At 41.2% G+C, this 23,528-nt stretch overlaps 5 protein-coding genes across 9 annotated transcripts in view; 2 read left to right on the plus strand and 3 right to left on the minus strand.

Moving 5' to 3' along the window:
- nfat5a (nuclear factor of activated T cells 5a) overlaps positions 1–13,301 on the plus strand; it is a 26,640-nt gene extending 13,339 nt beyond the window's left edge. For all 3 annotated transcript variants that reach the window (XM_026176201.1, XM_026176198.1, XM_026176199.1), the window contains 10 exons: positions 1,009–1,630; positions 1,785–1,968; positions 2,568–2,758; positions 2,886–3,058; positions 3,172–3,306; positions 3,408–3,460; positions 3,580–3,712; positions 5,231–5,415; positions 5,501–7,496; positions 8,720–13,301. In XM_026176201.1, the coding sequence (XP_026031986.1) occupies positions 1,009–1,630; positions 1,785–1,968; positions 2,568–2,758; positions 2,886–3,058; positions 3,172–3,306; positions 3,408–3,460; positions 3,580–3,712; positions 5,231–5,415; positions 5,501–7,496; positions 8,720–9,102 (4,055 nt within the window). In that variant the 3' untranslated portion in view covers positions 9,103–13,301. The remainder of the gene's footprint in view (positions 1–1,008; positions 1,631–1,784; positions 1,969–2,567; positions 2,759–2,885; positions 3,059–3,171; positions 3,307–3,407; positions 3,461–3,579; positions 3,713–5,230; positions 5,416–5,500; positions 7,497–8,719) is intronic.
- On the minus strand, positions 13,293–15,790 carry nudt7 (nudix (nucleoside diphosphate linked moiety X)-type motif 7). 2 transcript variants are annotated; one of them, XM_026176204.1, is made up of 4 exons: positions 15,421–15,790; positions 14,729–14,801; positions 13,882–14,040; positions 13,293–13,783 (listed from the first exon to the last, which is right to left on the minus strand). In XM_026176204.1, exons 1-4 carry the CDS (start codon positions 15,594–15,596, stop codon positions 13,430–13,432), a joined length of 762 nt encoding a protein of 253 aa, XP_026031989.1. In that variant the 5' UTR covers positions 15,597–15,790; the 3' UTR covers positions 13,293–13,429. The 2 variants fall into 2 exon arrangements, with proteins under 2 accessions (XP_026031989.1, XP_026031988.1); XM_026176203.1 differs by lacking the exon at positions 15,421–15,790 and having other exon boundaries at positions 14,729–15,213.
- Positions 14,055–23,528, plus strand: part of LOC113026922 (dynein light chain roadblock-type 2) — a 17,900-nt gene continuing 8,426 nt past the window's right edge. The window contains exon 1 of one of the 2 annotated variants that reach the window (XM_026176207.1): positions 14,055–14,166. The gene's annotated coding sequence lies outside the window, so the exon portion shown is untranslated. The other variant, XM_026176208.1, reaches the window with a different exon arrangement.
- On the minus strand, positions 15,869–22,081 carry hprt1l (hypoxanthine phosphoribosyltransferase 1, like). Its single transcript, XM_026176206.1, has 9 exons — positions 21,631–22,081; positions 21,210–21,316; positions 20,645–20,828; positions 20,382–20,447; positions 20,277–20,294; positions 19,956–20,038; positions 19,103–19,149; positions 17,489–17,565; positions 15,869–16,433 (listed from the first exon to the last, which is right to left on the minus strand). The coding sequence occupies exons 1-9, from the start codon at positions 21,646–21,648 to the stop codon at positions 16,386–16,388; spliced, it is 648 nt and encodes a 215-aa protein (XP_026031991.1). The 5' UTR covers positions 21,649–22,081; the 3' UTR covers positions 15,869–16,385.
- Positions 22,830–23,528, minus strand: part of psmd7 (proteasome 26S subunit, non-ATPase 7) — a 4,857-nt gene continuing 4,158 nt past the window's right edge. The window contains exon 8 of the mRNA XM_026176202.1: positions 22,830–23,468. Coding sequence (XP_026031987.1) covers positions 23,205–23,468 — 264 coding nt within the window. The 3' untranslated portion in view covers positions 22,830–23,204. The remainder of the gene's footprint in view (positions 23,469–23,528) is intronic.

Genomic DNA, 23,528 nt, shown 5'->3' on the forward strand with positions numbered 1-23,528 from the left:
AATGGCCTGATCTTGGATCATGGTGCATTTTGATGTTCTTGACATCAGTTAAAACTGTGAAGGATTCTAGTCATGGTTTTCATCTAAAAAGCAAACTAACCGGTGAACAATCATGTTGGAGAGAGCGCGCTTTTTCTTTTTTTTTTTAACGCTGCCTTTTTACTATCATGTCTGACCCAGCTGGCCCTAAGCAGTGCTGATCAAAAGCATGACTCATGTGATGTCTTTTAGATCATCATTAACCAAACAAACGTGCTTCCGAGTGTCTATAAATGATAAACTTCAAAAGATACTCCTTCCTTCAGTATATTAACTCATCCAGTTTACTCATTGACAGAAGTTAAGTCTTGAATGATCAGCTCTCTTGTTGCTCATTGGCTGTCTCATTTTTATTGCAGGAAGTGCCCTCTGAGGCAGGGAGTGTCTGCATATAAAATGGTCTGCAGTTCACTGCTCCATAGGTCAGAGGCTTGTTTATTCTGTCTCCATGGCTACGCTCAGTCCCAACCAAATATTCCAATTGGCATGCGCAAACTACTGTTTACTATTTAATGCACATTGCACAAACTCTACTGTAAACCTGGCAAATTTAATTTGGCGCCACATTATCAGCTTGCAAATTTGGCTGTACAAGAAAGTTTGACCAGATTTTGTTATTTTTCTTTCTGGCAATGTGTATGTAACAATTTGTAGCTTGCTTTTGTTTTTGTAAACAAGGCATGTCAGTTTTGTCACATTGATTTTTAATCAGAGGTTTTGTAGGAAATCAAAACATTGTGGGACCTATAGTACCCTTCTCAACTTTAACTTCAGAACATTTGGTCAGTGCTTGACAGCTCTCGCATGCACAGTGAGAGCACGTAACCCACAACAGTTTGTTGAAATTAGAGTTGGGAAGAGGGGAAATCTATACAAATCATGCACAAATTCAGCTGCTTGAATGGGACTGCTAGCCTGCTCTGTGGTGAACATCTGTCCTAACTTTTATATCTATATGCACTACTACAGATGCCACCTCTTCCACCTCCAGCCCTTCTGCCTCTTCCTCCCTCGCCATAGGCGTTACATCCTCTGGCCCCTCTACCTCATCGTCAGACCATCTCAAGGTTGCCCAGCATCTCCACTCCAGCGGAGGAGATGGCGCTGGTGTTTCAGAGATGCAAGGTGCGGAGGGTGCCCCCAACAGAGGCAGCAGTGGAGCAAACGCTACAGTAGGGGATGTAGGGCCGGGAGGGTTGCCGGGGCTAGGAGTCCAGCAGCCCCAGAACACTCCATCAAAGCGAAGGACTGTGTTGAGCATATCCCCACCACCCGAGGATCTGTTTGATGACAGCCAGATGTCTTGCCAAGAGGAACCTACCATATCTGGTGCACCAGGTCCCGACTCAGAGCAAAGCAGCAGCATGTGGGCCGATGAGTCTGTCTCGAACTTCAGTTTGATCAGCTCAATCTCCTACAATGACAACACGGAGGTGCCACGCAAGTCTAGAAAACGCACTCCTCGCCAGCGGCCCGGTCCCAAGCCTGCTCCTCCAGAAGACAGCATGGATGTGTTTGATGCTGACAGCGCCAAAGCCCCTCACTATGTGCTATCCCAGCTGGGCACAGATAAGACCAGTTCCATATCCAGGTATGGTGACACTTACTAGAGTACATTCTGTCTCTTTAGGTCAGAGTGCCTCTCCCCTTTGTAGGAATACATTAAGGTCGATTAAAGTTTTGCTTGGGGTAATTGGATTCTTGGATGTCACACTAATGTCATCATCATTTTTTGTCCTCTGCAGCTCTCTCGAGTCAGGAACTGCAGTGAAAGGTGGGTCACTGTCTGCTCAGTTCCCTCAGAGGAGTGATGGGAAGGAGCTAAAGATCCTAGTGCAGCCAGAGACCCAGCACAGAGCTCGCTATCTGACTGAGGGCAGCAGAGGTTCTGTCAAAGATCGTACACAACAAGGATTCCCCACTGTCAAGGTTGGAGTACAAAAGCTTCCAGCAGCTTCTTAACAAACGAAATATTACCACCAAAGGAAGAAGCTGCCGAATAAGATCGAATATAACCAATACACTGAGTGAGGAGTACTGCACGAGAAAGATTGTACTAGCACTGCCCACGTGCTTGTTTCCTTTCTCCTATTTCAATAGCTGGCATTTAACATGGATAACGTACTTGTCTCTTTGATTTCATTTCTTTTTAAAAAAAATTTTTTTTATTAAATCAACAGTAAATCCAGTACTCACACTGCAAACAACCAAGCAAGTACCTTTACCTCTTGATGGTAAATCAGGGTAGGGATAGTGAATGAATAGTGATTGCCTTGTATTCATTATTAAAGTAATAAATTCTTGACATCGCTCTTGAATGGCTCAGTGGTTATGAACAGATCACATGCTTCTTTTGTACCATGAATAATGCTCACAGATAAATGATTGAGTTGATTGGCAAATGATTAAAACTTTTATATTTAACTGAAAATCTTTCAGGGCTGAGGTGTTTTGGTTTTTTTTGTTTGTTTTGGGGTTTTTATTAGAATCTGGAAAACTAATTTTATTTTTTATTTTTTTGTCTGCAGTTGGAAGGTGTGAGTGAATTAGTTGTGCTGCAGGTGTTTGTAGCAAATGATGCAGGCAGAGTGAAGCCTCACGGTTTCTACCAGGCATGCAGAGTGACAGGACGCAACACCACTGCTTGCAAAGAGGTGGACATAGAAGGCACCATAGTTATTGAGATTCCTCTGGAGCCCAGCAATGACATGACACTTGCGTAAGGAGTTCTTACAGATAATTAAAGACTAGTTATTACTTGCAGTATTGATATTTAAAAAGTATTTGGTATGTGCTTTTGTATATTTAGTTATCCCTTCCTTCTCCTTCCTGTGTTGTTTCTACAGGGTGGACTGTGTAGGAATTTTGAAGCTCCGTAATGCAGATGTCGAAGCCCGCATTGGTGTTGCAGGATCCAAGAAGAAGAGTACACGAGCCAGGTTGGCCTTCAGAGTCAGCATCCCCCAGCCTGATGGATCAACCCTGACTTTACAGGTTCCCTCATCGCCGATCCTCTGCAGTGAGTAACAGCCAACTAGGATTCCTGAAACAATTTGATGGCTAATATTTATAATATGTTTTAGTTTTATGTTATGTTATTAATGATAGTTTGAATCTTCTTTTACTCTTCAGCTCAGCCAGCAGGAGTGCCAGAGATCCTGAGAAAGAGTCTCCACAGCTGCTCAGTGAAAGGAGGCGAGGAAGTTTTTATAATCGGAAAGAACTTCCTTAAAGGAACCAAAGTTATTTTTCAGGAGAACATTACAGGTGTTGTAGCAATTTCTTTTGTCAGTAGCATTGTAGCTCGATGTCATGTGTGTTAATGGTTTTCTGCATATAAACCCTCTCAAATCTTTTTGAATTCTCAGATGATAATTCCTGGCAAGCCGAAGCAAAGATTGACATGGATCTTTTCCATCAGGTATATGCAAGTGGGGATGATGGTGATCCCCTTGAGTTTTTCACTGAATAATCTAAGCTGCTGTATCAAACCTGTTTTTTGGCATACACTTGACACAAAAATGTGATCTTTTTTTCCAGAATCACTTGATAGTGACAGTCCCTCCGTTTCACAACCAGTCAATCACTTCTCCTGTTTCTGTGGGTATTTTTGTGATGACCAATGCCGGTAGATCACATGAAGCCCAACCCTTCACCTACACTCCAGACTCGGGTAACAGCAAGCATGAAAGTTACATAGTTCACGATTTTCAGCCGTCGTGGCATTGATGGCTTTTAAATGTTGACACTTATTGCTAAGTGTGACACTTATGGGCTATTTATGTTTTGAAGAGAGTGAATAGAGCTAACATAGTACTGTTTTCAGATAGTTATAACAAGTTTTAATAGCACTACACCATTATAATCAATCATATAGACAAATCTAATGGCTGATTAAGCAATGCCGCAATTATTGCTGTCACAGACACATTTACCCTAATGGCAAAAAGAGATGTAGGGATCACTGGCAGTCCTTTGTGTTTCCACTAATAGATGAAGGTTTAATATGTAAATGTGTAGCAGATATAATTGGTCCTGACATTGGAGCATGTCTGGAACAGGTGGCATAGCATTCAGCGATCTTATTATTAACAAGGGATTGTAGTAGCAGGATGGTAGTTTATTTAAATAATCTGAATTATTTGTTTTATTGTTATTTTAGGAGATGTAGCATTTAAGAAATGTATAATTATAAGTCTCAGCAGTTGATTTATTGTAAGTGATCTCTACTAAAAACTCTTGGAATATCGTATTGATTTACTTGAAATCTGCAAATGTCAAATACATTTAATAAAACAGACACTTATGGCTTTTACTTTACAAGGTTATTTAATTGTTTTTTCTTCTTGTGTTTCATTTAAAAAATTAAAGCTCACAATGGCACAGAACTGTCAAAGCCCCCCACCAGCTGAGATAAAAACGGGAATTGTTTAACTCACTGAAAATCCTGTTTAAGTGGATCTATAAGTTCATATCAGCGTAATGTTGGAAGATGAAAGGGGACTTTTGCGTGGGTTCAAGTAATTTTAGGCACGGTGAAGCTGGTAGCCTGAGTCTGAGTGACAAGGGGAAAAGAAGAAACTGCACAGAAAATAAAGAGGAGGTGGATCACAGGTAAAAGTGGGAGAGTGAGAGGGAAATGGTGAAGGTGCAGGGTGTCAAAAACAGCCTCCATATTTAAGACACAGAACGCTATCTAATCCGCTGGATAGAAAGGTTTACTAACAAAATGTGTCAGAATGCTTTGCTGCTGTCAGGCCCGTCATCAGAAACATCTATTTCTTGGTTTTAAAATTCCTGGTTGAACTTTGGAAACTCCTTCCTTTTTAAGCTGGATGTTGAAGCTTAGTAGTTTTAGTTGATTCAATTTAAGTTTAAAACAGGAACACAAAGTGGCTGTTTGCCATGTGCGCAGTCTAACAAGTAATATTCGTAGTTGGATTACAAAAAGCGTTTTGATGGCAAGTGGTCATGGTAAAAGTAGATAATACCCTCCTGGTTTGTATGATTGTTGCAAACTGCCTTGTGCTTGGTGTTGGATGGGTTTTGTTCTCCACATCATCCATTAAAAACATGGAACATGCAGCTTGTCATGTATTGTCATTTGTGCTAAGCTCCTCATGTAGATTTCAAGTGCCTAATCGTTGCCATCTCACATTCTAACAGTCCTTTTCTCCACTCTTACCTCCAGCTGATAACTCAAATGTCCTGACAGTAAAAACGGAGGGGATATCCATGGTCAAGACCTGCTTATTTGATACCCCGATCAAATCTATGCCCTCTGAACAAACAGAAATCTCTGACCAGACATCCAAACGGCAAGAGGACACACCTATGGAAGTGTCTAGCAATCCACCATCCACAGAGGTCTTCAAAGTAAGATACCCCCTGCTTTTTGAGGAAGAGATTTTAAAATATTTACTTGAGAAATACGGTCTGTAACACTGTTTTTCTTTCTCAGTCATCCCCTGATCCACTCATCGCAGTGCAGCAGACTCTGGACCTTGGCTCTAGTTCTCATCCAGGTGGAGAGTCCTTTCAGAGAACAATGCCTTTACCATCAGAAGATGTGGACCTTCCCCAGGCACCCCCGGTCTTCCCTAGCTTAGAGTCCCTCAGCACGATACAAAAGCAAGAAATTGCCCCAACAACCTCCTTCTCTGTGTCAGGAGACACCACAATACCACCTGTGACACCAGAAGTCCCCCAGCAGTTCCTTAGAGACCCCCAGGAAAGCTTGTCACCTGAGAGTTCCAGTAGTAGTGCAGGGGTGGTGGTTGTGGCCATGCCACAGATAGCACCTTCCTCTCAGGCACAGCCACAGCAGTCCCAGGTCTCCCTCTTTCCCCAGGAAGAGGTGGCCCAGCTGGAAAGGGCAGTTAGAGAACTCCAGGGGGGAAGTAACACCACGCTCCAGCAGGTGTTAGAAGCAGCTGTAGCTCAGCAGCAGCTAAATTCTGTGCTGTATAGCCCCACACCTTCTGCAGAATCCCTTCAGCAGCATGTCCAGGAGAACATGAACAGCCTTAGACTGGGGAGTACAGATAATTCACTGTCAGCACAGCAACAGCTACAGATACAACAACAGGAGCAGCAACAACAAATACAACAGCAGTTTCAACAACAGCAACAAATACTTGGAAACCTTCAGCAGCAACAGCAGCAAGTCATCAACAACATACAGATGCAACAGCAACTTATATTACAGCCACAAGAGCAACAGCAAATTATGGAGAATATTCAACAACAGCAATTGCAACAAAATCAGCAACAGCAAGTTCTAAACAATATTCAGCTTCAGGATCAGCAACAACAAAATCATATTCTTACCAATTTACAGCAACATCAGCTGCAACAACAGCAGCAGCAGCAAAATCAAGCGTTGAGCAACTTACAACAGCAACAGCAGCAACTTCAAGAGCAGCAGGTTTTGGAAAATTTACAGCAACACCTTCAGGCCAGCTCTCTCCTTCAACAGGCTGGAGAACTGCTTACTATCCAGACTAGCTTCCCAACACAACCTCCTTCACACACATCCCCCCCACAGCAACTCTTCCAGTCGCCTAGGCCCATGGCCGAAACCCAGGGGTCCCAACAGCAGGTCCAGGCTGCCCTCATCCAGAATACCCTGACCGTACTGACTAGTGGCAGTCTCAACTCAGAGCAGCAGTCCACAGGATCAACCCTATACCTGACGCCGAACCATCAGCCCCAGCAACAGCAGCAGCTGGCATTCATCTCCTCCATGGAGACATCAGCCAGCCAACATCAGTCTGTTTCAATGTTTCAAAATCAACCGCAGTCTCAAATGCAGCAACAGAGCACCCCAATGGATCAGCAGCAGTCCCCACAGCAGAACCAACAACAACCAGCACAGCTTCCAATGGGCCAGCAGGGTTCCTTATTTCAAAGTATTCCCAATCACTCACAGGGCAACCCTGCACCACAGCAAACAGGTCTGCTTCTCTGCACCACAGATCTGAACCCACAGGCTATCGCCCCTACTATTCTCTTTAGCACCCAGACCCAAGGCCCTTCCCCTATGGGGACCATTAGCGTTGGAATCACCCAGTCAGATACAGCAGAGCCCATGTCCTTCCAAGACCAGAGCTCTTCGGGCAGCAACTCAACAACCACTGAGAACCAACAACAGAGCTTGTTCCAGGAACAGCAGCCAATGCAAGTGGGCCCAAGTTCAAGCTCCGTCCAAAACAATCAACCTGTGGAGCTGTTCATACCACAGACAAATCTGTCCAGCTTGCAGAGTACTATTGCCTCACAGGAGCTCAACAACCAGGCTCCAGCCCCCGCCACAACCATCTTTGTGGTGCAGGGTGGTGTGGGTGTGGTAGCCAGCCCTGGTCAGCAGCCCCCAGAGCAGCTTTTCCAGACATCTGTGGGTGGCAATGTGGCTTCTCAAGGACAGGCCAGTCTGTTTGTTTTTGGCATTCAGAATGGTAAGACAATTTTGATCCTCTACACCTTTTAATGTAGAGTAAATCAAAGTTACCCATGTTAAATTCTTATTTTCTGAAGAATATGGTACTATCATGCTCGACCTATTAACTTGTATATATCCATATCCGGTTCCTGGTGACTATTCTCTTAGTCGGCTAAATGAGAGGGATAAAAAAATGAGTCTGATTAGTCTAAAACTAAGAAACACTCTGATATTAAGAATATTGGACAATGTCAAAATCTCTAAACAAAGGCATTTGAAACCATTAATCACATTTATTAACAATAAATCATGCCTCCTAACTGTGCGGTACCTCACATGTTGCGTTATGAATATTTCACGTTTTACTCCAGACAATGAAGAAAAGGCAAAACACTTAAAATAATCCAATATTAAATATAATAAGAAAACATGGTACTAAAAAAGATTTTCACATATTATTAAAATATGACAAATTGACATCCGAGAAATGAATAAATTGCAACTGAAAAGTGTTGCGTATTGGGCTGTGCATTGCGAATGATGCACCTTGTTCGAAAACTCTTGACAACCACTTAATTAAAAGTTAAAATCTAAAAGAACAAATCAGTAAATAATCTAGCCATTTGCTTCTGCTTATCTAAAGTTGGGTCACGGGTCAGCAGCCTAAGCAGAGAATCCCAGACATCCCAGCCGAAAGGTCTAATCTCTCCTGTGTATCCCAAGTGGGACATGCCCATCTGGAACATCTTACTCAGGAGACAACCACCTCAAATGACCCCTTTTGATGTTGAGCGGCTCTACTCTGAGCCCGTCCTGAATGACTGAACTCCTCACCCTATCACTCAGGGAGAGTCCATCCACCCTTCAGAGGAAGGGTACCGCTCGTATCCGCAAACTCATTCTTTCGCCTTTAAAAGACCTAACCCTAATAGTCTTAACAAAAAAAAATCAAGCCTGATTAACAGATTTATGGCATTTGTCAACAACATTGCTCCATCTGGTGATAGATGGCTGCATAGCATCCAGGACACAATATACCGGCATTTGGCATCAATTAAAATTTGAAAGAATTAGATTAAACGGCTAGTATGTCTGATACCCACTAGTGACAGTAGTGATAATTGGTCATCTAGTCAGGCACAGCTCTAATCCATGTGCTTTTTGTGTTACTCCATTGCTACAGTTATATGCTACATTTACTGTTTAATGATGGATAAAATTATTTTCTTTTTCTTTTAGACTCATCCCAGCTGCTCACTTCTTCTGGACCCAGCCAACCTGCGCAGAACCAAATCCCGAACTCCGGTCACATGCAGACTCTGCTGGATCAGCCCATGGCCCAGGCTGCCTCCCCAATCCCAGCTACCATGCATGGCAGCTTGCAGAACACCCTTCAGGCACAAATGCAGACCACCTTGGAGAACGCAATGCAGGCAAACACACAAACAGCCCTTCAGTCCAGTTTACAAGGAAACATAGAAGCGAGTCTACCAACACCAATGCAGACCAGTCTACAGACACAGATACAGAGCAGCTTACAGAATCAACTGCAGGCATCCATATCAACATCGTCCAGCATGGATAAAATTGAGGACCTACTGGAAAGCCTACAGAAGCAGTGATTATTGTTTGGACCATTGTCAGCACTTAGGGGGTGAGTGATGTGTATGTAGCTCAGAGTTATACACCCTAAAAATAGCCGTGTGTAGGGGTTTGTGCCAATGCTTAAAAAAAAGTCATTTAAATATTTAAGAATTACTTGCCCTTTTTACTGAAAACCCAAATCATGAGTTCATGTGACCTGTTTTTAAGAAATATTTATCATTAACTGTAGCCTCCATTTATCCATTGTTCTTGAATTAATGAACCCACCTTTGTTATTACTCCTCTTGCAGGATCAGAGAGGCCTGTAATAACTGCTTTATCCAGCCGCACAAATGCAGTGTTTTGTTACCAGTTGTTGTTTTTTTTTCCTGTTTCTTTTTAAAATAATGTGAGCCTAAGAGATGATGACGGTGGTGGTAATGATTATGATGATGAGGATAAAAATATTTGTGGGAAAAAACAGGAAAGGGATAAAGAATGTCAGCAACAGAGGAACGGTGACAGAGGAATGGTGTCGTGATGGGAGAGTGTTGTGAAAGCAGATTTAAAAATAAAAAACAGTCAGTTATGGAATATCAGATTGCACATAACTGTCAGATAAAGGCAGAATCTCATTTTGAGTGTGTAAACTCCCCAAGATTTCATTTCACTTTGAGACAGTGGGTGTTTTTATTTTTTATTTTTTTTATTTTGTCAGTTTGGGAGATTAGCTGATGTAAAAACAGGGATAAAATCACGTCACAGTAATTCGATTTAAACTTCTTTTGCTGTGGAGAATATGAACAATCATGCTGTTAATACACAGCTTACATTTGCATATGTCAAAAATGCCATTAAATTTGCTCCAAGAGTACAGAATATTAGACTGTACAGTTCTTTGTAGGATAATGTTTCATGTTTTCTTTTAATAACATTTACTGGCATGGGTGGAGTCTGCACTCAAGCGGTTTGTTATTAGAGGCAGCACAGTTTAATATTAGTGTCGGCACCACAAGTATGAAATGAATTTTTATCACAAAAAGTCCGGTAAAGACATTGTGTTACTGAAAGCACCCTGGTGAGTTGAGGGAATATTGCACACTCATAAATGAGATTCATCCATGTGACGTGGCCTTTGTTGGCACTTCCCAGTGTTCTCTTATGTGCAGGCCTTTCTTGGTGAAATTTTAAATAGCATTCAACTATTTAGGGTGTGTTTTGTTTTTTTTCTCCTTTTGTTGCTTTTGAAAAAGTTAACTCTTTATCAGTTAAATGTGGATAGAAAAAAAAACCTTTCCACTAGTGAAAATGGAGTGTTGTGTGGTTTTATAAACATTTTATCTAAAGCACTTTATAACCTCTTTTGTGTAACCTGCTACTCCTTATATCCATCCACAGCTCTCTACTGATCTAAGATGAATTTGTACTCTGAAACGTCCAGTGGGTGGGGTTAAAAAAAGAAGAAGAAGAGGGGGGAAAAGCTGAAAGCAGTCATCTTTGTACAAATAGATACATCATTTTTACATTTTCTCTCATGTCAGAGTATTTTTGAGGTCTAGACAACTTTGTATAGAACGTCTGCTCACTGTTGAGTCCCTCTTTGTATTCAGTCCCAGTGGTCCAGTCAAGTCTATCCAAAAACAGCCATTCCTACAAACGGCATTGTCACTTGTCAGTGTTTGAGTGGTAACTAGGCCTTTTGTGTTTTAGACACTGACAACACATCTGAAATACTGATTCATTTAGTTTGTACATTTACATGAAGGATCTTCATTGTTTTGTTTTTTTTCTTTTGTACTAAGTCTCGGTTTTTCTCGTTGGAATGTTTTTACTGTTGTTCGTGTTGTGTTTCGATATTAAGTTTCTGTTTCTGTTTGTAGCCCGTGCAGGTTGGCGCCGCATGAAGCTGGCTCCTGTTCTTTGTGTTGTGAACAGGGGCTCACTGGTAGATGAAATCTGTTACATAGAGGTTGCCATTTTTGATTCCATCCTTGGTGCTATGTAGAGGAGTAATGGACACTTCTGTCGTCATGTTAGTACAGTTTGTACTATCAATAGCACTTGCATTCGTTTTTAGTTTGGAAGAAAAATCGAGTCTACAGTGCTGGCTGTTGTTGAGGGATCAGACTGGAGTGCAACCCACCCAGGCATACCAAAGCTCCTGATTGTGAATGGTCGCCATTTTGTCCTCGCCATCGTAACGTTTACTCATTTGCATTTGTTTGTTCACATAATGCAGCTCTCACATGGCTAACAATTCAGCATGCTGGGGGGGTTGTTTTGTTTTGCGCTTTTACAAGATTTCTGATAGTTTTGCGAAGGTACTTTGCTTCATGGATCAGTTTATCTCATTAACATTTCCACCAATTTGATACATCACTCTATTTTTCAATGAAGAGTTGACATTGTTGAACTTTCCAAATCTAATATTAGCCAATTTGGCGTTATCCCCCCCAAAAAAGGACATGTTTTTTTTTTCTTGGAGACTTCAGACATTAGTATCACATTGCTCACATGCATTGTTTACATTTTCATGGTCATACTCTTTTATCTTTGCAGCTGTTAGTGATCCATTTTAAAAGTAACTTATCTTTTTTAGAATTTTGTAATCCATGTATCAAAATGTAGAGTATTTTTGTAAAACTAAACTTTTTTTCTTTTTTGCTCATAGCAAAGAACTATCATTGCTAGTGTTTTGTTGGTTTTTCCCCTGAAATGAAGCGCAGGTTTATTAAGTCTATGACTGAAACTAGAAATGTAAGTGGACATCAAGCGATTATGTTAGACTTAAATCTACTGTCATGATATCGACTTTACGCAAACTGTAGAACATAACGTGAAGTTTACTCCTCTTTTTTGTGCTCTGTGTGTTTTGTGTGGGCGTTTTGTATTTTAAACTCCTCTTTTGTTTTTGTTTTTAACATCATGCATCTCAAATGGCACTTTGACTCGTCCATTAACTGTAGATCAAGTTAGAGTGCAGTAGTGATGTTTCCAAGCATTCCATCCCTCTCAGTTAGGGGAGCTAAAGAGCACATGATGTTGTGAAAGAAGTGCGGAACAGTAATGCCTCTTAAAGCCATACCAACACAGAAAGCCAACCCGTGACTTCGGTTTCATGAATGTAAATTTTACCTCATGGTGTGTGGAATGGAGCTTGCTCTACATCTGACATCGGACCAATACTAGGCTTAGAGAAGATATATTTTGAGGCGGAGGGAAGGGGATGGGCAGGGCGACACCAGCTGTCATTTGTGTCACTGCACATTGGTCAAATTGTTTTTGATTGTGGTGTAATTTCAAAACCGACCATTAGTTTTATTATTACTATTCATTTCAGTCCGACTTTGTCAAATAGCCACTTCACCGGGGGGGAGGAAAAAAAAAAAAAAAAAGAAACTGTTGATTTAAAGGCGTTGAAAAGAGCACACAAATCTTTGCATAATATTTTTGTCCTTCAGTCATGTAAATGAATATCCATGTATATTTAAATGTGAAATATACTGCAGGGGTATTTTGAATTTCAATTGTGACGCTTTCAACAGAACTTTGTGTGCCTTGATAACTTAAACGTTGCTCTGCTGTGTTTACTGGTGTCCCTTTTGTCTCATTGCTCCTTTTTATTCTCTAAGACTGTTTAACATCCGAAAGCTTTTCCGTTACTCTCTCCTCCCCCTGACACGGACATAACCGTAACTGTTATACTTTAACATGTTCTCAATCCGTTGCAAGATATCAACATAATATTGTGCAGCTTCACCAGTGAATTGTCACCTTGTTGTTTTCTATTGAAAATGCTTTTCATGCCTCATGAGATTTGTACATGTGAGGTAAAAGGGACGAGACAGTGGAGATTGTTTTTAGCGAGAACTTTGTGTTGATGTGCTTGTCAACATTACTATTGTTGCTGTGAAACGCTTGATCAAAAGGGGCAACCATGATAAATTAAATTGCCAATAGTGTGAGCTGTATCTTGTGTGTAATCAGTTTGCTCACTTTTCCTAGTTCGCTTCTATTTCACATTCTCCAACAGTTCTGTTGTATCCGTTCTGTGTAGCTTGAGCTTTAGTATCTAGCCTTACGACCCTGCAGTAGGGATAAAGGTCAAACCTGGTGTGTTATCATACATCTGAACTATTATTAACATGTAATTTTGCCTTTGTCTGGACATTTGTATACTCTTTGTTTATATCTGTAATCCTGCTGCTACATTAAATGAATTTTGAAAAACTGAAAATATCTTTTTATTTGCATCTTTTCACCACACTGAAAAGTTTATATACATCCTTTCAAACAATTATTACACACATTCATAGAAATTATACAGTAAATTCAATGGGGCTTCAGGTATTGGGGAAAATCTGTTCATAGTTTACTGATTCTTCTGTGTAGGATCTGTTGGAAGAATGCTAGTGGGTCCTCAGAGTCAAAGCCAACTTCAAACTCGGGTTTCTTTTTAAGAGCAAGGACAGCAACCAGGATGGCCAGCAAGGCAGTCAATCCCCATATGTGATATTGGCTTCCCAAATCAGTGTCCACAAAATAAAATGAGTGCAGCAGCCCCGACATCCCAACGACACCATATGTAGAGTGGTGGTCCTCCTTGCTGGTGAAGAAGTCCAATGGGACTGTGAACACAGCACTGACCTCAGCTGGGTTTGGACTGGGACAAAATGACTCCTCTATGAAGCCAACAACTGGGGTCACCAACAGACCGGTCTGTTGACAAAGAATGACAATTAGGAGGGGGTGATTTGAGAAAATGAATATGACTCAAGTCAGTCAATACTCTTAAAGAAAATCATGTTTTATTCTACCTTATTAATGATTGGAAACAGCGTACAGACCACCTGAACGTCATCAGGTGATAGACCTATCTCCTCCTCCGCTTCTCTCAGAGCTGTGTCCACATCGTCATGGTCACTGGGGTCTCTCTTTCCACCTGGGAAACACACCTCACCAGCACTGGTCCTCAGCTACAAAGAAAGAAACATAAATAAGATGGATTTACAGGATAGATGAAGACAGTGACTGAGAGATAGCATCCATCTCAGTGTTATCTCAGCTGCTACAGGGTGACAGGAAGGGTACATCTTGGACAGGTCTGTTACAGGGCTACACAGACACAATCATATGCATTCACCTTCACACCTATCAGCCATTTAGAATCATCCATTAACGTAACCCCACTAACTGCCGTCTATGGGAAGTAGCCATGCAAAACGTCAGACATAAAGACCCCAGCCAGATGGTGGGTTCAGGCCCTGGACCACCTTGCTGTGAGGAAACAGTGCTTGCCACAATACTGCCCGTGGAAAGACAGTAGCAAGACTGAAAGTTGGTAAGATGTTAGTGAATCGACCTATATGCATTTATGTATGTTTTGGAGATGACTTTTTGACATTTTGGGGGAAGTTAGTGGGATGGACAGGATTAGGAATGAGTACATCATAGGGATAGTTCGGGTTAGAGGCAAGGCTGGGACGGTTTGGAAGTGCAGAGAAGAGAGGGTGCCTGCATTGGAGAAGGATGTTGAGGACATGCACGGAGTTGGTGTGACAGAAAAGGAAGCTGGGGATAGCGGTCAGATAAAGGTAGATGAAATGCTGTGGCGAACCCCAGATAGAGAAGTGAGAAGAAACCGCATTTACCCACTCAAGTTACCTCTTTTGAACGCAGCGTCAGCAAGGTGTACAGCCGCCCACTCCTCACGAACAGCGGGATCAGCACAGAAGCTCTGGGCAGCAATGGCAGATAGGAAAACTTATCTCCTATGTCAAACTGCTTTAAAATGCCTATAATCTCTTCTTTAACGTGCATGATAGTGAGTGACCTGGTTAAAGTCCAAGTCTTGAACAATCTGGTACGACTTATTATTAAATAAACACAAAATCTTGGAAAACAAACGTTGACAGCTAAAAACAATACTGTTATGCTTACAGTGAAACTAACGTTAGCAGCAGAGCTAAGTCTAATCAGTCCATGGTAGTTCAGAAAACACCTGCGTTGTAGGAAAGCTAATGTGTATATAATGGTAAACTTTCCCAATACCATTCGCCCTTCTTTGACAGCTACTTCCTGCCCGAGTTTAAGCTAACACCAGAAACGGATGTGATGTCGAATTGCGACAACTTCCGCTTTAGACACGTTATTCAATTAGCTAAAGCATTTGGTGTTGATGCTTGAGCCTCAAAAAGAGTACAAGTGTATTTTGAGAGTGTTTGATAATTTAAAACATTCTCTAATAGGATCACGGAGATTATCATGACTGCGGAGAAACTCGAGAGAGGGTATTTTTGTCGCGTTAGTCTCCTCTCTGCTGCCTCCTTTAGAGGTCGCCATAGTGTATCATTTACCTCCACATCACCCTATCCGTAGCTTTCTCCTCTGTCTCACTAACCCACTGTACATACTCCTTCCTCTTTTCCTCAATCTTCAACATCCTTTCTCCAGTATATCCGCGATCTATCATCTGCACACATCCAAACCATCTCAGCCTCGTCTCTCCAACCTGTCCATCTGATGTACTCATTTGCTAATCCTGTATATCCTGGTTACCTCCAGCTCAGCCTCCTTCCTGATACAATCCCAACTGTACTTGTCATTCTTAACCACAGTCTTGCTGCCCTGAAACATGTCCTACACCCCCCCTCACATCCTTTTTTCTTGCCACTCCTATTTCACATAGTACCACAGTCAAGTGTGTTTTGGTAATTAGTTTAAAGTAGGCCTATTACTTTTGTAAAAACATGCATAAATGCAGTGTTACTCCCTCTTCTGGGAAAATAGAAAACAGACTCGAGGTTTCACTGGGATTTGTATTGCTGTAAAGAGATCCTTGGTGAAAACATTGGACATGAATCAAAACATACAGTACATGACAAGTCATTTTATGGCATAATGAGAGGATATGTCTTCAGTATAAATCCAAACTGAAACATTCAAACATTCGAAGGCTACAAATAATCTGACAGCTCACTGAAAATAAAGCAGTAGCCTGAGATGTGTGTACTTCCATAAGAGCAAATTAATTACATTTTTTTTTATCTCCACTTCTATTCAAAACTGTTATTTACACCTTCAGTCTTAACATAAATTCAATAAATTGACAACCAAAATATTGATAATATACAGAATTAATCCCACTTATAAGGGGGGAAAGAAATGTTCTTAAAGTTAGTTACAACCCACAAGTCACTTTTTGTGGATTCGCATATAGAAAAATAAATACGTTTCAAAACACAGCAAAGCTAACGAGGCTCGTCACAGTGGTCCAAGTCTTCAGCGATTCAGACATCGGCCTCTGCAGCACTTCATCTGCTCACACTTTGTACTTCTCCTTTGCTTGGTCATTCAGTATACAGATGTGCTGAGGAAAAGAAGAGGAAAAAACATCAACAGAAATGCTGAATATTATAACACTGGTTTCACTAAAAACCAGTGACACCAAACATGGCAGCCTCATGGTGCGTAAGCAGGCAGAACATCAGGACCCTGAAACTGCAGTTGCCTTTTTTTTTTTTTTTTTTTACACCTCTTTTATTCCTACTGCAGCAAATATTTAAGGCCAAGTTATTTTCAGAAATACCTTAACATTTTAATACAACACTACACAACCATATTAAAAAAAAAAAAAAAAAAAAAAAAAAATCATTTGTTGCCCAATCCTGTAACTATACAAAACACTATAAATATACTTTTCCACTTTGAAGATTTGAGGATAAAGTGACTAAAATTAACATCAACAGTCTGCCTAAATAATGTCATGATTAGGTTAAAATTGGGACTCTGGTGGGTGACTATGTATGTAAGCATAACTGGTCCACATATTGTTATGGCACAACTAGTGCACTCAAACTAAGCTAAAGAAAATGTAATCCCACTTAGACCATTTAGAGAAAAAAAATTTTTTTTCCTTTCAGTGAAGGTCAAAATCAGTTTTTAATGCAGGATAAATCCTGATAATTCATATTAGATGGGTCCTCAAAACAACCATGTAAAAGCAATAATATCTAAAATAATTTCATCTTAGGGCAGACAGATAATTTGTGAAATATCAAGCCAATTACTCATTCAGTATCTCAGGTGCACTTGTTCTTGTGAGCATGTAAAAACATCTAACATTTTCCACACCTCTGTAAATAGAATGGTTTGGCACTTGTGCACTTTGGTTTTCTACTCTGAGCACTCAAAGCACTTTTTAACTACACGCACCATTCACCCTATCACACACATTCACAAACTTGCATGCCAATGGATGCATGGGGGCAAATCAGGGTCCAGTATTATACCAGCTTGCCAGCGATTATTAGAACCACAGCTATCTCCAGTGAATGTTGCAGTGATCCAAACCAGCTAAATCTGTGTTAAAAATCACCTTTATAATAGGAGACCTTGAGTAATCAACTTCCAAAAAACACTTACACTGAGATCTCTGAAGTACTCGTTGTAATCCAAAGCATAGCCAACCAGAAAGGCATCCGGTACCTCAAAACCGATGTCTGGGGGAAAACAAACAAACAAACAAACATTATAATATGTATTTATATTATATAAGTAAAATCACATGGATACTGGAGTGGTTGGCACTGTACAAAGCTAATAGTATACTAATAACCTTCATCAGGAAGTCAGTGGGTCTGTGGAACACAACACAGGAAACAAAATCGAAGGCAATCACTTAAGTTGCCATCAAATGCAGAATATACCAAAGTGTCCCCGCTGCTGTTCTGCATAGGCCTCAACCCTCTAAGCCAGCTCATCATTAAGAGCTGATACGATGGATATGAAGGGGTGCAGTTGCCAGAAGATAAAATAGCAGATATATAGAACAACTATAAGTACCTGTATATCCCACAGGCCAACGAGAACCATGACAAAGTCGCACAAAGATCAGCCACAGCCATATACCTCCAAAAGGTATTGTAGGTTCTAAGAAGCTAGCTGAACAGAAGGAATAAGATCCAAGCCATCAATGTCTGTGCCCTATCGATCATCAGATACCCAGTTTGAATAATAAGCTGACCACAGGAGGAGAGAGATGGCACTCATGTCAAGACACCAAAACTCCTCACAATGCACGGAGCTCTCTACCTGAAGTCTAGCACCCTGAGGGTTTATGAGCAACAGAAAAAAGGAACGGAGAGGATTAGTGAGTGCCAAGAATACCTCAGACAACTGAGGATACTTGGGGAACAGGACGAGGAACTATCATGGATGACCAAACCCCTATGGGAATCTGTTCCTGGAATGTACCATCAACGGATAGAGGAAGGAGCTGGCATTAAGAAATACTACCAGTGGATAGAAAAGGATGGCTTAGAGGAGAGTTCTGATCATAGCAGTATAACAACAAGGTCCTATCAGAGCTTGACTTCTAGACAGACAAGCAGCTGCTGACTAACCAACCAGACATAGTGGTGGTTAACAAAGTGCATCTGTGATAGATGTGGGGATCTCAGCCGACAGCAACTAAGAAGAAACACAAAAAATAGAGAACTAGCAAGGGCAGAAGAAACAACTGGAGCAGATGGGAAAGGTAAAGTCTAAAGTGGCTGCAGTGATAGGAGCATTAGGAGCTGTGAGAAGAGGAAATCTCCCTATGTAATATCACTGATACAAGGGGTTATAAATAAGAGAAACCAGAAGCTACTTTTAAGACCACTGGAAGAAAACAAGCAACAAACTGGCTCTGACATAAACAAGCAGTCACTGCTCTTTTATGGTCTCAGCGGAAAGTCAAAACACTTACAGTAACAGCTGTCCTTGAGGGACGATCTTAAAGAGATTACCCAACTCAAACCTAAAAGCATTACATAATCATAGATGGTGTGAGCAGGGGGTTATAAGGCTTGCATTAGTACATAAGTGCCAGGCTCGGCTACATTTAGAGTAGATTTCCCTGAGATTAATTATAATCCTGCTTTATTAAAATTTTCACTGGGTCTTCGAAGAGTCGCAAATGACTGAAAGTCACAAATTGAGCCATACCATTCGTCACTACACAGAGAATGTAGAAGAAAAATAAGAGGTTCTCACAGTCTGGTCTATATCCTGAACTTCTTGGGGTCCTCTTCACCAGGAGACTAGAATGATAAATGCGGAAAGCTTTATGAGGAAGTCAAAGACAAAAAGCTGTCATCAAAACAAAGACTGTTCAGGTCACGTTTTACATCTTTCACTGCCCTGTTACATCCACGCAGTCCAAGATTAAACTTTTTTTTTTTTTTTAGCTTATGGACCCATGTACAGACAAAACTGGGGAATCCTATTTCACAAAATAAATTTTTTACTGTGGTAGATTCTAGAAAATGACAATTCTAACTGAAAAAAATAGACGCTTGTGGATTGTAAAAGTGTCTGTTCAGCTGCAGTGTGCTCGAAAGACATTTCAGTGGTAGATATTGCAAAACCTCAGGGGGAACAGAAAATAATCACATGGTTCGAAATCACACTCAAGTGGGAGGAGTTTTATTTTTTCCTGTGGTAAACTACCCCTTAAAAGTCTATAATTCTATTTAAATGGGTATGACAAAAAACTGATAGGAGACTATTACACGGCACACATCAAAGCCACAGAGATGTCCCTCCCAAACTACTGTAAGTGGTGCAAACAGAGGGGAACTGTATCGGCTGAGCACTTTTCCTGTTTTAACCTGCTATCAGGAATACATCAGAGAAATGGCCTCTGCCTCCACAGTGCAGTTAATAGAACTGCAGATTAACTCTTAAGCTGCTCCATCCTTCCGTCACATCACATCTCTAATACAGTCCTAAAGGAGAGTACCCGTTAGTTAGATGCATTTTGTCTCTCTGAAGACATACCAGCCAGTTACTGTGGAGGTCTGTAATTCAGTCTCATGCACTATAAACAGCATCTGAGGGTGCCTACCTTACAACTTTAACCATCTTAGGATTACATTCACTCAGTAGAGAAAGTAGTGTTTCCATCGTCCTTCCTGTCTCCACAATATCCTTTCAACAAGGCCGGAAGTGGTCGAATTAGAGATGTAAGCACAAATAAGCATCTATCAGATATCATGTCTGATATTTAATGTTAAAAGCAAGCAAACATAACTGTAATTTAAAACCACTACAGTAGCAGTAATAAAATATGAGTATTTAATGTTTTATTTAACCCTAATAATAGAGATCATGTTTTAGATGATTCATTCATCATTCAGCCACCTGAATGATAATAACAAGAGCTTACCTCAACAATCAAAACATTCTGCGGAGCAAAAAAACAGAAGCAAAGTTAATAATTTAAACCTCTATGAAGAAGACAGCAGTATTTCTCTGTGACAGAAAGACTAACCTTGCCTGCGAGATTGGACAGCTCATCCCCTCCAATGACTTTAACATTGTTAGTTGACTTATCATTCTGGGGGGGCACAAAAATGAGACAGTATCCATAAGCTCAAACTCCCTCATAATGAAAGTTTTTATCAAAAAAAAAAAAGTCTACTTTTCCAAAATGCCTCTGCACTGCAGCGATTTTTAACAAGAATGCTCTCATTTGTACTTCTGCCAACTCCATTTCCCTCCGCTCACATCCATGAAATGAGAAAGGCGGCTTACGCAGTAGCTCTTCACCCTAATGAAATCCACTGTCAGCGGGACTGATTTATCACTGTTCTGGTTCAGTGATTTAATGTAGTCGAGGAGGTCTGCAAAAAACTTGTAGCCGCCTTTCAGCACACACAGAGCTACAATGTGGTGTCCCCCCATGTCTCGAATGATGTCGCGGGCCAGGCGCTCTGTCCTGCATCAAAGAGGAGGTGGGAGAGAGAAACAGTGACAGCACTGTAAATCATAATGACGCCTAGTTCTTAAATGATGGGGAGAATATCCTTTAAGTGATTTTGCACTTTAGCACTACTGGCATTGAGTCTTCATATGCCCTCAAACCCACATACAAATCCACCCCTGGTTGTGGCTAGCAGTATTTTGTATAGTGCACACCTGTTTTTCATAGCACACATTCTGAAAACACGAGTCCGCTCCACTAAGTACCTCACGATTGCAGCAGTTTCCCATCATCAGTACACCTGTGCAACAAAGATGTCTGCTGTGAACCCCAACCCCCCCAAAACAAAACAAACAAAACAAAAAACCCAGCCAGAGAGGTGACAAATCACTTTACCTGTCCATGATGAGTCCATGTGGGATAATCACCTTGTCCAAATCGTTCTCATAATGTCTGGGAACACAGAAAAGGTCCAGGTCGTGGCCTTTCTCATCATCAGCTATCTGGAACCATAAATTGAAATGCGCAAACTATTTGGCACTGACAGATAATGTGCGCCAAAGATGCGTTAAATCAAAGTGAAGCCCCCCACCCCCGGCAACACCGAGCCTCTCAACCACCTGTTTACCCAATTTACTGGGCGAATTAGTGGTAGGGTGGCGGTAAGGTAAAAAGGCATGACAGCTTAGATTGCGAGGGAAAAGCTCGTGCCTCCTCCCTTCTATTTAAAAGGGCCTACCGTGCCCCGCGCACAACCACACCCCGACAAGTACGAAACACCCCAGCCCGGAGAGAGGACGGCAGCTGGCAGCCTCACCTGCAGATAGGAAGCCATGACACCCCCGGCGGCCGTCCGATCCGTTCAGTCGCAGCGAAAAATCTGAACAGTCATGCTCAGGTCCTGAGAGACGGGGAAGAGGAGGGGTGTGTGGAGGTTTGATGACAGGAGGCTGCACGAGCGGCTCTCCTCTTTTCCTTTTTTTTTTTTTACGGACTGCTTGTGAGCTGGAGCGGCACACGCGACGCTCCTCCGCCGGGTTTTAAGCCCTTTACGTCAGAATCCAGTTTGTCTTTCCGATAATCTGATTTGTCCCACACAACCAGGGCTTAAACGCGCTATGGTGGTGTTACTCCTACTCGTATATTTTGGTAAGTGAAAGAGCGAGAAACTTCCAGCGCTGGGGAGAGGCTGCAGATGACGCAGTTTAAAAAAAACAAAAACATGCCAGGTGACGGCTCCTCCTCGTCAAAGAGCTGTGCGCGAGCGTTTATCACGCATCTGTGCTCCGCAATGATTTCACAGACAAGCCCAATACATTAATTAAACCGCTTTTAATTTGACAATATGTGCTAGAAATGTTTCCTGTAGCTTAATTCAAATTTAAAAAATCAGAAATGTTAAATGATTATCACAGTTGTAATTAAAGTGTTTTTATTCTTTACTAATGCAAAACTTGTGTATGAAAGAATAAGTGTGAAAAAGTTATACTGAAACAGGCAATTCACTGGGTTATTACTCATTAAGGTGCTAGCTGTCTTTCAGACTAGTCAGAACCTTTGCTGAGGACATTGCTTTGCATCATCTGCTTGATGAGCTTCAAATGTGAAAACAAATTGTGTGCAATTTCTAAAAGATCTGAAGTATTTTCTTTTCCCATTATGCTCTATTAATAACAGTTTCTCTACAGGGGAACATTATTCCCCTGGCTTTCTTGCCTTAAGTATTTAAATTAAAGCTTAGTTTTGCTGTATTTATGTAGTATCGCTTTAAAACAAGTCAGCTATATCAGTTGACAGTTGGCAATTTGTCAAGTTAAAACTGCCCTACCAGTTTACACAAACACACACAGCGTAAGCACTTGCACATTTGTTTTTCTCCAACTCAACTTCCCCTTCCATAATAATAAGTGGAGTCACAATTCTAAAATTATAACAGTGACTTTACCACATGTCTGCTTTTAAATATTAAGGATAAACAATGTGTAAAAATGTAAAGACAGAATCAGAACAATCATCTTATAATATGATCCAAGTTTAATGAGTGATACAGAAACATTTCCTCGAACATACAAAAAAAAAAAAAAGAAAAGAAAAAAAGCAACACCGGGTGTTTGCAACATCGAGGCTATGGCAACTATGAAAACAGGACACAGCATGTTCTCACACTGGCCAACACCGACGAGCAAACAACATCATCTCTGTAGGATAACAAGTCTTTGAGAGTGCCGTTTGTGACCATGAGACCAAATCTCAAATGACACCGTTCCCCATATAGAGTCCTACTTTTAGCCCGAGACCCACATACAGAGCTGTGCCTGTGGACACAAAGTAGAGCACCATCCAGAAGATGGCGGTGTGATTTGAGAGAGGACCGCAGAGGAAGAATGCTCACTATTTTTTCTTCTTCTCATCTTTCTTGGCACCGTCTGCTTTCTCCTTCTCTTTTTCTTTCTCCTTGTCATCTTTTTTCTCTTTGTCATCCTTCTTCTCTTTCTTGCCTTCCTCCTTTTCCTGTCCTTCCTTCTTTTCTGCATCTCGGTTGGAAATCTTGTTGTTGATCAGGTTGTGCAGAGCCACCACAGAGCGTATGAGCGAGGCCAAGTAGACCACCAACATCTGGTCATTGGTCTTTAGGTAAAAGGCTTTTGTGAACTCCTGCAAAATAAAAAAAACTTACATATTATCCCAGCAAACATCTTAGTAGTTTATTATGTA

The sequence above is a fragment of the Astatotilapia calliptera genome, chromosome 7 (genome assembly GCF_900246225.1).
Source record: "Astatotilapia calliptera chromosome 7, fAstCal1.2, whole genome shotgun sequence".
Classification (NCBI taxonomy): Eukaryota; Metazoa; Chordata; class Actinopteri; order Cichliformes; family Cichlidae; genus Astatotilapia; species Astatotilapia calliptera.

Bases quoted from the DNA above. Each gene is read 5' to 3' on its own strand.
- nudt7 (XM_026176203.1), bottom strand. From the start codon at position 15,118: ATGGTATTGGGAAAGTTTACCATTATATACACATTAGCTTTCCTACAA. The intron at 14,041-14,728 runs GTAACTTGAGTG...CTTTCTTTGTAG, and splicing joins TGACGCTGCGTTCAAAAGAG to CTGAGGACCAGTGCTGGTGA. The intron at 13,784-13,881 runs GTAGAATAAAAC...CTTTGTCAACAG, and splicing joins TGTTTCCAATCATTAATAAG to ACCGGTCTGTTGGTGACCCC.
- hprt1l (XM_026176206.1), bottom strand. The intron at 20,448-20,644 runs GTAAGCCGCCTT...GTGCCCCCCCAG, and splicing joins TTAGGGTGAAGAGCTACTGC to AATGATAAGTCAACTAACAA. The intron at 16,434-17,488 runs GTAAGTGTTTTT...TCTTTTCCTCAG, and splicing joins AGTACTTCAGAGATCTCAGT to CACATCTGTATACTGAATGA.